At 32.7% G+C, this 15,193-nt stretch overlaps 1 protein-coding gene across 3 annotated transcripts in view; it reads left to right on the top strand.

Moving 5' to 3' along the window:
- Window positions 1-15,193, top strand: part of LOC128986862 (G-protein coupled receptor moody) — a 96,068-nt gene that overhangs the window by 69,366 nt on the left and 11,509 nt on the right. For all 3 annotated transcript variants that reach the window (XM_054407434.1, XM_054407433.1, XM_054407435.1), the window contains exons 2-7: window positions 1,341-1,468; window positions 10,514-10,654; window positions 11,747-11,917; window positions 13,047-13,174; window positions 13,814-13,967; window positions 14,768-14,964. In XM_054407434.1, coding sequence (XP_054263409.1) covers window positions 1,353-1,468; window positions 10,514-10,654; window positions 11,747-11,917; window positions 13,047-13,174; window positions 13,814-13,967; window positions 14,768-14,964 — 907 coding nt within the window. In that variant the 5' untranslated portion in view covers window positions 1,341-1,352. The remainder of the gene's footprint in view (window positions 1-1,340; window positions 1,469-10,513; window positions 10,655-11,746; window positions 11,918-13,046; window positions 13,175-13,813; window positions 13,968-14,767; window positions 14,965-15,193) is intronic.

The raw sequence follows: 15,193 nt of genomic DNA, 5'->3' as shown, positions 1-15,193 counted from the left end.
ATGAGTTTCAAAGTATTTTTAAAAATTTACTTTCTCCACCAAATAAGAATATAGTTGCTTTGTGTGTAAAAATCGCGCAAGAATGCACTTATAACAAAAATGCAATTTACACACAACTATTAAGTTTCAAGGAATAAATTATGACAAAATAAAAACACACTGTCCATTTCCTCGTTTTGAAACAAATGCAGAGATCGAATATGAAATAAAACATATCCTCAACAATAAAATAAATCAAATACGGTAATTTACATGTTTAAAATAATATTTTTCCTATTGTTTAAACACCTAAACACTACAATAATATCCCTAAAGACTTCACACAGAAGCTATTATCTGTAGCCACCGAAGTCTGAAGTGGTCCTCAACTCAAGTGGTTCTTATTGGTTGACAACGCTTCGCTAAATTTACCATTGTTGGATTGATTCCTTCAAACACTTTGTGATAACAGTCCAACCTGAAGTTCTCACACCAAGTTTACCTTTTGTCATATTTTATATAATTTGTACATTTAAATAATTAAAAATTGGAAGAGTCACAGTGGCAATATATACGTTGTTTTGTAATGTAATGCAAAGTCGTATTGATTTGTAGGGTTCTTGTAGTTTGCAATATTCTCTAATTGTTCTCACTTGGCTGCGGATATAGAATAGCTGAAGCAACCACATCCATAGAAAAAGCATTGATTTCGTATCAGTTACTCGAAAATAATGAAGAGCAATTAGAAAAAAAAGTCCTGCCTAATATAAATGAATGGATTTTAGGTGTTTCTCTCTCAAATTTAAGGTGAAAATCGTTGTTGTAATTACCAAAAATCTTGGTGTAAGTCCTCCTATTACAAACGTTTTTTGTTTTAGAGTCTGCAAATCCAATGATAGTCATAAAATGGTCTTTATGGCCAAGACTGCCCTAGGATTTGTGTGGAACAAAAATATAAATTTTTGCATACTGAATTAATCAAAATCGAAACTATCATTAGATTAAGTAATTTTGTATCAGCAATTATTTTTATTTTATTTAATAGTTAAAAAACAAATAATTCACTAAAGAAATTTCAAAACTGCTTGCAAATATAGAGATGCCAAGTGGTATATCAGATAGAAGTCAGATGTAGCTGAGGTAGCCCTTCCAAACAAAAAATTAGCCTGCTACGGCCAAGTTAAATCTATAAAAAAATATTTGATTTCGCCTGTTATAAAATCAGGTGAATCAACTGAATTAAATCTTCCTGCTACTATTCAGACGAATTTTCCTGAAGAAATTTACCATTTCCACCAGTAAAAATCTGTTTAAAATTATCTTTCTTATGTTACTGTAATATTTTTTTTGGTTGTCTACAGACAGAGGTGGCCATGATGCGGGAGTTACGTGGTTTCGCTAGCTTGGACGGAGAAGTTCACGGGTTCGATCCTGGCGACAGCTTCTCAGTATCCAACTCCACTCTGGAACAGCTCCATTCTGATGACAGGTAAAGGTATTCACTTAGTCATAGCCATTATTCATTAGTCATAGTCATAGTCATTATTTCTTAAGTCTGCCAACTTATTTGCTCTACAAATTTAAAAAATCGTGACAATATTTTAGGGTAATACATTGTAGCACAGCATACTTTTACTCAGCTATGTCTACTTAAAAAAATCTAATATTCAACTTATACAATATTTTTTTCTGATAACTACTACTTTGGTATTTTTTTTTGGACTTTCGTATTATACGGAGGCCAGTTATTTTGCAGCGTGCTGTGGTGGTTATGTTAGGTTGGGTTATCATAAATATGTTTGTAGGACTTTCTTCGTTTCGTTACGAATCAAACGATACCATTATGAGTCATAACAAATTTATGACAACTCAACCTAACATAACCGCCGCAGCGGGTATAAGGGTTTCGCATCCGTACAATACGAAACTACCTTTTTTGCTTACTATTCGTTGGGTTAAAACGCCCAATACTTTGGGAGCCACTAGAAAACGAATAATTCTTAAATAAACCAAAGATTTCACTTTTTAAATAAACTAAATGTTTAAAAGTGTTCAGAGAGGAACGCAATCGCTGAAACTTCTTAACTTAAACCAACACTATCGTTTTTATAGGAGCCTCTATCAGCAAACGTTCCCGGTTTAATTTCCGAGAAGCAGAAACATGCAAATAAGTACAACAACCCCCCTCCCTCCCCCTCACTACCTTTACAGAGCAAAGTCCAATTAAAACAGTGTGATGGGAGCGATACGAATGTCTTAACCAGGTGGTTGCAAACTTATGTTTTTTTTTAGTTTTCCTAAAAAAATACATGCACCATACTTGTAACTGGATTTATTTTTACCGTATGCCTTTTTTATTTGACTATTACTTTCACATTTAACACCTGGATAAGTAAGTTATAGTGAATATGATCCGTGATTGGGTGTGGAGTAAGTTAGCAGATGCATAACAGACTTGGACAAGACAATTCTTGTACTATACAGTATTTACTTTCAAATGCCCAAAGCCAGGACTTAGTATATTATCATAGGTAAATTGTTATAAATTCCACATTAAGTCTATAATCCTTCTACCCAAAAATATTTTAATCCTTTTTAGAAATGATTTTGTACTTAAATATTTCCTTGCAAGAATCACCATTTTTGTAATGGTTAGAAGACTGGTTCTACTCTGGAACTTCAGGCTCAATCCCCGTCAATCACAAATAAATGGCTATAAGCTTTATGGTTATCCCGTAACCTCATTGTTTCGATATATTCCGTTACATATGCAGTCCAAAAAATATTTATTAGTCTCTATTGTATTTTTTACGTTGGAGACTCTAACAAGGACGACAATTTGTACAGTAAATTATCCAAGTGCATGTATAGGCATTAAGATGCCCATCTGTGTTATATACAGTCCTATCCTACTGAGTGAGCTGAACTATTCGGGCAGTAATGGTAATGAAGACCGAAGTGCCCATTTCGTCATGTTAAGCAATTCCAGTTACATTATACAATGCGTATGCACTTGAGTTATGCTCTAGATGTATGGAAGAGTCGTGTTTTCCCGTTGTAATATTGTAACTTCGAAGTAACAAGTTACCTACATTATTCTTTGAAATGAATTGTACATGTCAAATATTATACAGTGTTATATAGTTAATACAATTACTGTAGGTAAGTCGTTCATTTTTCTGTAAATATTCTTTTCCCCTGAACTTTAATTTTTATTAAGTTAATTTGTAAATGTTTGAATAAAATTAAATGGATAGTATTTAGTAAAATATTATAACTTTGAATATACAGGGTTAGTAAAAAGTGTGGAGACCCCTGTTATTTTTTTAACGGCCCCTACTAGGAAAACTAAACTCGGCACACCTTTATGACATGTTATGAAGTACTTTTTGGACATAACCGTCACTTGGTGTACATCCCCAAAATGGGGGATTTTGGGGGAAACTCAAAAATTTCAAATACAAAGACCCATCGAAAGACCCCTCATTTTGAAGATACTGGTAAAATAAAACCAACAACGCAAACTAGAGGTCTCTATCTCAGTTCAGTACAAAAGGGCAGCCAATTGAAATTCTCATAAGTTCCCAAACCCAAAATGGGGGATTTTGGGGGAACTCAAAAATGTTAAATGATAAGGCCCATCGAGTGACCCCTCATTTTGAAGGTCATAATAAAAGAAAACTAACAACGCAAACTATAGGTCTCTATCTTAACACAGTAAAATATGGCAGCCAATTGCATATAAAATTGCAAGTTATTTGCGATTTCTAAAGATTTCAATCAGCTTCCATTTTTTACTGGATTGAGATAGAAACCTCTAGTTTTCGTTGCTAGTTTTCTTTTACCGGGACCTTCAAAATGAGGGAGTCACTTGATGGGGCTTATCATTTAAAACTTTTGAGTTTCCCCCAAAATCCCCCATTTTGGGTTTGGTAAGCAAGTGGCTATTATGCTTAAAAGTACTTCATAACATGCCAAAAAGGTGTGTAGAGTTTAGTTTTCCTAGTGTGAGCCGCTACAAAATTTACAGGGGGTCTCCAGACTTAAGTTAAGGGGAAAGCTGTAAGTTAAATTCAATTTCTGAGAATTTCAATTGGCTGCCATGTTTTACTGGATTGAGATAATGACCTCTAGTTTGCGTTGTTGGTTTTCTTTTACCAGGACCTTCAAAATGAGGGTCACTCAATGGGTCTTTGTATTTGAAATTTTTTAGTTTTCCCCAAAATCCCCCATTTTGGGGATGTACACCAAGTGACGGTTATGCCCAAAAAGTACTTCATAACATGTCATAAAGGTGTGCCGAGTTTAGTTTTCCTAGTATGGGCCGTTAAAAAAATAACAGGGGGTCTCCACACTGTACACTCAACATGTTTTGCACAATTTTAGAACTTAAATTAATTACATTTATTTAAATGGTTGGATGTAATTAAAAATAATATCACCCTGCTACAGCTTCTAAATTTTATAAGGGTTAACCAGGTTGGTTCATGGGATAATAAACCACGGTCCATTAATTTTTAAAAGTTTTTTCCAGTATTTTTCAAGTATATTTTCAAGCGTTTCATGAAATACCCTCTGCAGACTGGGAGAAATTCAAATTGTCTGATAAGATTTTTTTATTAAAATATTTCTTAACAATGAATTCATATTGTTTCCCTATTCAAAATCCAGTAGATTTACAAGTAATTATATTTACTGCTACAGGGAAGAGAAAATTTTTTTAGATCAAATATTATTTTTTTTTTCCAAAATCCATCCATAAATAAGCTAACTACAACAGTCCCCTTCTTCTCCATAAGAATAACATAGGAATTTTAAACGTTCAGCTTATTTTTCTCAGTATCCTTTAGTCATACAACAATGCTTCAATAGACAACATTGTTTGTTTTTTGTTGCCCTATGGAGGGGATGTAATACAAATTTGCCATTTCCATACTTAAAGGGTAAAATCGGGAAATTTTTTTTAGTTTTAAATTTTATTACCAGATGATTTAACCTTGGTTCACGAACCCAATCAAGTTTATCCAGCCCTCCGTATTCTTGAAAAAAAAATCGGAATCATATTTAAAAATATAAAAAGGAAAATTTGCTAATTAATTTATGAAGTAATGTAATGCATATCATGTTTCTCATTTCCATAGTAGTAGCGCCAACTATCAACACAGCTGTCAAACCCGACTCTAAAAACTATTAATTTTTAAAGCCACATTTGGTCCATCAGAGAACATGCATATTGAGTTAATTGGCGAAGCGTTTGAATCGTTTGGGAAAAATTATTACCAAAAAGGCTATTAAAGGGTAATTTGAAGCTGGGATTGGCACAGGCCCAAGGGTGCAGTTTTGACGTTGCGTTATAATTACCCCGCTTGTGGGATACAGCCTCAATTATTTGCATGTTGAGGCATCGTGGAAACAGGGCCACAAATGATTCCTGTTTATATCATTCGTTATTTTATTTTATTAATAAAAGATTGGGTGAAATGTACTCCAATAGTGTTATTTGTACGTTCTATTTTTGTATTGATAAACAATTTCAAAAATATATTTTTGTAATAAAACATTTACTTTTTCAAACTTAAAAAGTTTCAATTAAAATTTTAAATTTTCTTCTTATTGAAAACTTGTATTTAATGGTTGTGATCACATAACAAGTTTGAAACTTTTTTACTTTGTATGAGTAAAATCACAAACTGTAAGCCTGTAAGTATACGTAAAGATATTCTGACTTTGTACTTTTATTCATTATTTTTTTGTATAAACCCCGTAATCAACAAATCCACAAATCCACAAATAGTCCACAAATCTAGTTGTAGTTATAGTCCACAAATCTCAGAAAAAAACATACAAGTGATCTTGAACAAACCATATACAAAAATTAAAACTAGTAATCCTTTTAATGTTATAAGTTGCTACGAATAACATTTTAGGTAATGTTTCCAAGCCGTTACTATTGTTCAATCTTTTGTTTATGACCAATTTACACCCAATTATAAGCAGCTAGTAAGCAATGTTGTTTACACGACAGCATTAGGTAATATTTCTTTTACGTCAAATTTAATAATTTACTCTTTATTAATGTCACATCCAGTGTTTTTTATGATATGTGTACATTGTAACAAAACGATCCTGTAATTGTCATATACGTTGTGTCAGTGTCAACAATGCTGCCAACCTCAGACACGTTGAAACGTGTAAAGCTGAGAGACGAAAACACAAGAGTTGTTCATGTAAAAACTCCACCACTTCACGTTGTGGGGATGTTTTCAATTTTTCCAAGTCCTCGAGTTTACACAGACGCGGCCACTATATTCCCAACTCATGTTTGGCATACTTTTTAAATTGTAACCTAACTTAACTAAACCCGGTCCAGCCTAACGTCTCTAACCTACCCTAACCTAACTTAACCTAACCTAATCTAAATTGTAAACTATGAGTTTTTGAGGTAAAAATTATTTTTTAAACATTTAGAAACCATCGACACATCAAAAAGTGACCAATCATTGTACATTACTTGAATTACTAACATGATTTAAAAGTGAATTATTTGTAATTACAGTATGTGTATGAACAATGATAATTTTATATTCCGAAGTAAATTGATTGAAGTCTAACTATTCATTGAATGGTAAAACAAGAGATAAGCTATTCGGCAACATCAGTACACGTTATGTAAAACTTTATTGGTTTGTGCTATATATATTTATATATAATCAACATAGTCTTAGATTTAGTACAGAAACAAAACTTAATAAAGATCATAGCAAGTCATCACTTTGTAAACTGTATTGTTGTAAACCCTTTAACGGATACTAATATGATTACATTACGTGACAATGAACACAATATGATAGGCTAAAACCATTCTCAGTACAAATTCTTATTAAACCATTTCCAGAAATATCTTAAACATGGACTAAAACCGTAAAAAGAAACAACAAACACGTATTAAAAGCGATAAATACAAACCTTAAACACGTTTTCCTCACAGAACTTGTTTTTGGCTTGGTTTCCTTGTTTATGAAATATTTCACAGCGGTTCCAAGCATATTTACTGACTTTACTCCAACTTTCAAAATATATTTATGGTTATAGGCTTTCCCCAACAACATGAAAACTTATAAACAAAACAGAATTATTACTACCGATGTCCTCTTCCTTATTGTTGGCTTTAAAGAACTTTTATTTTGTTTTCCTAAGTAGTTATCGCTATTATAAGAAAGAAAATTTCAATTTGATTAACTTAGTTTTAATTTCAATAACATATTACAATCATATTTCCTTAAAAAAACAGTTGATGTTAAATCTGTTGTTAAATTAATTATCTTCATGTGTTGGAATATAAATTATTAGAAAATGGAGGATGTATCTATCCAAAGTCCATCAGATGCATTACTTTCAAATCTCAACTTTACTTATTACTTATAATTGAAAATCGATGCACGATTGTCTTTAAAATTATAGAAATTGCCTCTGCCTTTTCTAGAAGAAAGCTGTAGGCACAAAGTTATACTATGACAAATGTATTGTTTATCTAGTAGTAAATAGGCCCCTTTTCATTTGTAAAAGTTGTAAACTAAGCATATTTCCACTATAAACTTATTCAGAGCAGCGATCTAGTGGTAGAGCGCAGGGCTTCGTTCCCGAGGTCCCGGGTTAAAATCCCACCAATCTACTATAGATTTTTATCTATGTGATAATGTCCTGATTCTCTTTAGATTTGCATGTAAAAAGTGCAGGCTAGAACCTAGCGTCCTAGAATGTGAAGATGATACGAAATCTATCAAGCTATTTGACGACTACTTAAACTACACGTACAAAAATAGCTATTTCAATCACAGAAGACAGTGAAAAGTACAATCATTTTATCCCTCACCACATCTTTCTAAGTAGAAAGCAGTTATTAATCAGAATTGACTATAGATCTAAAACCTAGTTGAACCCGGACAATATAGCGTCATAAGGAACATTGACCCCAACACCGAATGGTCTATTACATCATAATGTTATGCGATCGTGTTATGCCTTGGTATATCACCAAGCCTCATTGCGTTATACATCATAAAATATTACACTAGGATATTGATGCTAAAGCAAAATTCCATATTGATAGACATAAAGAAAATATAGATGTTCCATTTCAAATTGCTAGACGCAGCAATAAAATGTTTTTATTTTTTTTAAATTATTTTATGTTTATATTTCTTTTTAGGCCAGAGGGGTTTTCTAATTTTTTTTTAAAGCCAGTTCTGCATTACTTCTTTTTTAGTTGTTCACGTTCTTGATCCTTGATTTTTTTATAAATGGTCCTAAATTGAGATATGTCTCAATTCAATGATTATAACTTGCAGTTGAAGAGTATAATACTTATAATTAATTACCAATAACAAAAATATATATTTAATCGAGCTTTATTTCTTGATTGTTTTCATTGTATTTTAACAATTTATATTTTGATTTTTATTAATAATTTTAAACAGCCATTATCGTTTCATATGCGGTCTTAAAAGTAAAATGACAACGAAATATCCATAAGGCATTGTTTTGACAGTTAATTTATCGATCAAACTTAATGGTCCATACAATTTTGGAACACATAATCCAACCTCTTACCAAAATAGTAGATTTTAATGTTATATTACAAACTGCAATAAACAAATTATATAAAAATATATCAGAAACAAAAATGGTATGTAATACATGCCTACTCCTACGGTCAACAATAAATATGTTACGTATTTAATACAGTGTCCTGTTTATCTATTGTTAAATTTCTGAAGTATTAGTTTATATCAGGTATTACTAATATTTAAAAATAAAACCAACCTATGGTTGTCATTCCTATGTACATGATTGTTTTAACTCATCAGGTTTATAAACAGTTAGAGTCAAAGCTATAATTTTAGATTTAATATTGAATTTACATTATTATTTTGAACATATTTTGAAAAATAACAACAATTTTTGCAGAGATTATTGTAGTTAGTTCCCAAACTTTTTTTGTAATCGTACATTAACATTTAGGGGTAATCACTCTTTTGGTACGCAACACGAAAAAGGTTAAACAATTTCCGCTTTGTCCTCTGTCTAAATTACATTAAATTGTCTCTCAAGTGCAGCTAACGCCACTATTTTGGAATTCCAAGCGCGCGTTGGCGTTGGACCAAAACGGAACATTATGTAACGCGCAGTTTTAATTGGTTTGGGGCGTGCTTATTTGCATATTTACAGTTGGAGGGTGGGATTACGTTTCTTTTGGGAACATTTTGGTAACTGTTATCACGTTTTTCAACTGTGGATTTCTCCGAATATTTTAATGGATTAAAACCGCGCTAATTTTAGCTTTAATTTAGTAATGCCCACTGAAACTTTGAGATAATATGAGAGTTTTATTTTGATTTTTTGTAGTCAATAGATTAATTTAACTATCGTTTGCATTATAAAATGTATACAAGGACACCATAATGAAAAATCTTAACAATAACTTGTTAGATTTTTTTGTTTTCAAAGTGTATACCCTACAACTAATTTCAATAGTAACCTAATATGTTTAACTAATTATTTTAATTTAACACTTTTAAGCATAAAATTACTAATTACTTAATGGTGCTATGTATAGTGTTTTACATTTTTCAGTATTTTTGAGAATTTCTTATGTATGTAATAAGCTATTACTGTAAGCCATGGTAAGACTTGAACCCGAAATCGGTTACTCTTTTCGTCTTAAGGTTCCCAGAGGCCTAAAGTCCATAACAGTTTATGGCTTATAATATATGTTAATACTGACGCTTGTGTGTTTGCTCTAAATTTGTTTGGGGTGTACAAGATATTTATTTGCCTGTTAACAATACCACAGTTAGTATTATATTGTAAATCGATTTACTTTTACATCAGCTGTTAAACATCTTTACTTTTTTAAATTCAGTATAAAAAAATAACTCTAAACAAGTAATTTTGTGGCGAATGTTAAAATAAGCTAGGCAAAAAACTTGGCAAAATGTTTTCTTATAAAACGTGACTCACAAATTAATTGCATAAATTAACATCATTTTCTTTGCTGGATTGAGTTAATAGTAATGAAATCAGTTTTAAGAAAATGTCTTTCTTGGCCATAATTTGCATAGATTTCCAATCTGGTTTTTGCTAACCTTTTAGTTTGGTTTACATTTGCATTAATATTCTACTCCATAACAATACTAATATCGTTTGTGATAGTTATGTAGAATGTATTAAAAAGTCCAACCTTCATTCAAAATTGAAAAACTTTTCCTTTCTTTTGTTCAATGTGCTTATAAAGCTAAGTGTATCAGTCTTAACTCAATAACAAATGACCTTTTATCGTTTGAACTTACTTTTTATTTTTCCGATGACGTATTTATTAAAGTTATAACTAATATTTTAAAGCAATGAAACTTTTTACGTTTTCAAAAATATGCAATATCAGCGCACTACAACCTTAGTTTGGTTTAATCTAATGAAACAAGAAATAATCTGTATGGTGACTTATATAGTTATTTATATATATGTTGTGTTTTAGGTTTTCAACTACTATGTTGAAGTTGGCAACACTTGCTACAGTAGTCATCATGGTGGTTGGCATTGTTGGAAATTCACTTACTGTGGTGGCACTACTGCGGTGCCCGAGAGTGAGAAATGTAGCCGCAGCCTTCATAATCAGGTACAGCCTACCAATAAACTGATGTTTAGTTAAATCTATAATATATATTATATAACTCTTTCTATGGCTGTCTTTCTGTCAATCTAAGGTCAAACGTGACAAGGCTAGCTTCTTATGGATTGATTCAGTGTTATTTTTACCTACTTAAGATTTTGCCCCTGGCCTTTAAAGTTCCAGGAGTAGTTTTAAACAAAAATGTATCTCATTACAATTTTTACACTTGCACTATTGATGTTAAAGCTATCATTTTTGTCATACAACTGGTTACAATCGACCCACGGGCATGATTAATAAGTCCAATTGATAATTTTTCATCTCCGATAGTGCGTTATCTTCCTGCTATAATACAAAGTTAGCCTTTAATTAGGCTATGTTAAGACTATAAATATCCATCGGTGGAGTTATCAGATTGTGTTTTTAAAAACAAAAAATAATATCAGGGAGTTTGTTTAGGTATACATACATTTTAAATCCAGTTTTATATTACTTTTCAATGTTGATTTGGTTGTAGTAAGCTGTAGGCCTATACAAATAACGTCTTAATAGTATTTCCCCTTTAAGGGTGTTGTTTTTTTTCGATAAGGGCGTTGAGGAATTCAACAATTAATAATTATCTAGAAAAGTAGTATTCACCTGTTATTTTTTAACAAATACTATCAACTGCAACTTTAAACTGTTCATGTAATCGTTGATGGTTAAACACTTATAACTATTATACTATTATACTAGTATACAACATCCAAAGTTGTATAAAAGTGTTCTTTTTTTACTACCGCAGTTCCTTAATAACTACACTTGGTCAAGTTTCGTATTTTTTAGATCAACTATTTATCTCCTATTATATTCAAGTGACGAGTCTGCGAAGATGTTTCTTGTGAAAGAACTGATGATGGATTATATAATCCCGAAATGTATACAGTCGTTGTAGTAAAACAGAAATTGCTTGTACTGAAGGTATGTAACGTTGAATACTTTAAAATTCAGCAATCCTCAAGACTACAAAATGAATAATTAATACGAAATCCGTTACAATTATCGAGAGTAAAAATAACTGTTTTAAACCACACTGTAATGTTTATGTTTACGTTCCAGCCTGTGCATAGTGGACTGTCTCTTCTGCATATTGGTGTTGCCGTTCAGTGCTCTCGCCTACTACCACGGGACATGGAAGTTCGGGGACACCCTGTGTAAGATTGTGCCTCTGATAAGATATGCAAACGTGGGAGAGTCACTGCTCTGCATAGCGATGATAACGATCAACAGGTGAATATCTAGATTACAAATCTTTGTACAAACAAATATGCGTGTGGCAGCTAAAATGACTAAAATGATGAATTCTGTACCAAATTAAATTCTAACTAAATTCTGACGCTTTTATCTTAACGTTGGGGAAAGCATTACTGCAGTGGTAATGCACAAGACTTTGGTTCTCGAGGTTCCGGGTTCAAATACCTCGAATCGCAAATTGAATTTATCCAAGTGATAATGCTGAAACCACCTCTAGTCCTAGCCTGAAGTAGTGTGGAAAACGATTCCCGGACTAGAGTCTAGATAAATGAAATAAACCAAACAATCTGAACACAAGTTAAACAATTTAGCCGAAAATTGGACATGGCGTTGCAAAACCAACTCTAGCTCTATAGTCAAAGTTAACCCTTCATCATTAAGGTTGTAGAGTCAAGCTTGCAAATAGCTATGCTCGTTAAGAGCTTTAGTTCACTACACAACTCATTGTCAAGTTCAAATCCCAAAGTCATGTCACTTGTAATACCAGGAACAGTTCCTCTAAATTAGCATGTACTTGAATTTGTACGAAATCGGAACTAAATATATAGCAAAATGGTTTAAAATTTGTTCATATGTTTAATCTCTAGACCGATTGTGGAATGATGAAATTTTGAATATCAGAAAATTAACGCTGAGTGTTTGGACCATCCTTGAAAAATTGGTACAATTTAATAACGTATTAGTGTTATTTAAACTGTTTATCGACGATGTAACTAAATTGTTAGTTTATTGATCAAGCATAAAGTTAAAAACCCTAAAGACTTGGAATTGGAGAGTATTTTTAGACTCAACAATTTATCCCTTTTCCATTTTCAACTTACATTGCAAAACTTAAATAAACACTTCTCCTCTTTCTGTCCTACATTGCCACCTGAATGAAATTAATGTTTTTGGAATGCTTCATATTCATCAATTAACCTAAAAATAACCTTGCACTAACACTAGGGTGTTAAAGTAAGTACATTTCTTTTATATTTTTAAATTAATGGGTTTATATAGTCTATAGGATGGAACGTGTCTCCTGACCCATGGTTTAAGGCCCAGGTAGACAGAAGGCCAGGATACAAGTTCCATCATACAGACTATAATATTCACCTTATTTCAGGTACGTGATGATCGCTCACTACGGAGTGTACACCAAGATCTACAGGCCGATCTGGATAGCCTCAATGATCCTGTTTTGCTGTACTCTTAGCTTCCTGATGCAAGTCCCTACGTTTCTCGGAATATGGGGTATGTAAGTAATCGGTCAAGAAATGGATAATCGTATGTTTCACGACTAGTACTGGTAGTAGTTATCTGGTGTGCACTCAAGTAGTGTCACATAGGCAAAGCCAATCGTAGAAACAACAAACTTCACGTGCAAGGGGAAGCAACGTACTATGAAATTATTTTCATTCGAAAATTTTCTTTTCATAGCTATACAGCGTAGTTTACAAATAATGTTTGGTTCTGTTCTTCTCCAATGAAGGACCTAAAGTGCTTGATAACTTAAAGCACCCGATTGATGAGTCGCAAGTGAAAACTGCAGCCCATTGACAATCGTAGTACTGTAAGTAGAATCTTGATATTTTCTGAATCATTCATTTTTATTACAAACCAATTCAGAGAAGATTGTCAATTGATTTTGCTGGGTTTTCCTAGGCGTGGAAATAGACGCCAATAGTTGAGTACGCTCTCCTTTTTAGCTTTTGTTTTTTAACTATTTGTCTAAGTATGTTTAATGGTACTGTCTTCTTATAAGCGTTGCGGACCATCACTGGATGAGCGGAAAATCGTTTTTCCGCACTCCGCACTCCGGGCTCAGGAAAACTAATCCTAGTCTAGCTTAAGCTAATAATGATTAGCCTACTAGACTTGTTGCTTTTCCAGGAAAATACGCTTATGATGACAAAATCAAGAGCTGTACCATAGTCCAGGACGAGAATGGAAGATCCTCCAAGACCGCTTTGTTCATCATTGCCTTCGTCATTCCATGTTTAATCATCATATGCTGCTACGCCAGGATATTCTGGGTTGTCCATAGGTAAACTAAGAATCTAAAAGTTTTAAGAACTTTTTACAGAATATTATATATAAATTTTATTCCTCTTTGTATAACCCAGTTCAGAAATTGATCAATTTAATGTGTACAGTTTTAATCTTTTTTGTGTGTACCACCTCAATGTTGTTGTCTTGGCTTCAACCAATAAAATTAGGTTGTTGGGAACGCTTTACTCTGTAAGACAGAGCATATCTCCTGATCCTTCGTAAACCTGCGGATGGCCAAGGCCAGTTCCAGGTAGACTAAGGTTCAAGAGATGGGTTCAGTAATATACAGACTTTTATAATTGCTTTACTAAAATAGCAGGTAATATAAGTGGTAATTGTAAATCACTGTACACTTATGGAGATTTTATCTAGGCTGTGACCGAATGATTGCAGTAAAACAGGTTTAATAAGATAAAATTGGACATGTGTAACGTTTTACTTTTTTAAGAAGACTATTGAGAGCAGTTTAACTGGCTCTGGGACCTCTGCCCATAAAGAAGATATTTTTAAGGTTATATTATTACCAAGAGATTCTTTGAAATATTACTGATATTTTGTTAAGTCTTTAATGTATTTTTTTACTTAGGAAAACGTTGTCAATGAAAGGGATTGAATTAAAAGGTTGATGGAGTAGTGTTTATTGCTTCTGACTTTGGGTTCTGTTTCTTCAAATTTATAGAAATCTATCACTGAGTTTTTGTAGGGAATTACTTGAATAGGTAATTTCTCACACTTCTAAGAAGACAACATGTTTATTCTCAGTTTTCTCATGAGGTTTTTCATTGATTTTTACAGTTCAGAAAGCAGAATGAGAAAACATGCATCCTCCAATGCCAAAGACACGAGGACAGGAAAAGAGAAGAAGGATCAGAAGAATAGAAGAAATGAATGGAGGATTACTAAAATGGTGTTGGCAATCTTTCTCTCGTTTCTTCTCAGCTATCTTCCCATCACAGTAGTCAAGGTGGTTGATAGCAATGTGGAGAGACCAGGTTTGTCTAAACTAGTTGTACCATTGACTTTGGATACTGAAGTAGACATTCCAATCCATCATCGGTCGCCAATTATTTATTAGAAAAGAACATAGTTCCGTGAGCAAGTCACAGAGCGTGGCTGGGCTGGTGTTCAAAATTTTTAAGTATTACCTACCTTACTGTTTTTTTACTGGTGGGCTGATTTATAGGGGCATAAAAATGCGATTGCTTACAATAAGTTGTTTAT

This window comes from Macrosteles quadrilineatus, unplaced genomic scaffold, assembly GCF_028750875.1.
Source record: "Macrosteles quadrilineatus isolate MER2022 unplaced genomic scaffold, UCM_ALF_1.0 Scaffold_2__2_contigs__length_208266976, whole genome shotgun sequence".
NCBI classification, from domain to species: domain Eukaryota; kingdom Metazoa; phylum Arthropoda; class Insecta; order Hemiptera; family Cicadellidae; genus Macrosteles; species Macrosteles quadrilineatus.
The sequence above is the reverse complement of the archived record's forward strand: the minus strand, read 5'-3'. Positions and strand labels throughout refer to the sequence as shown.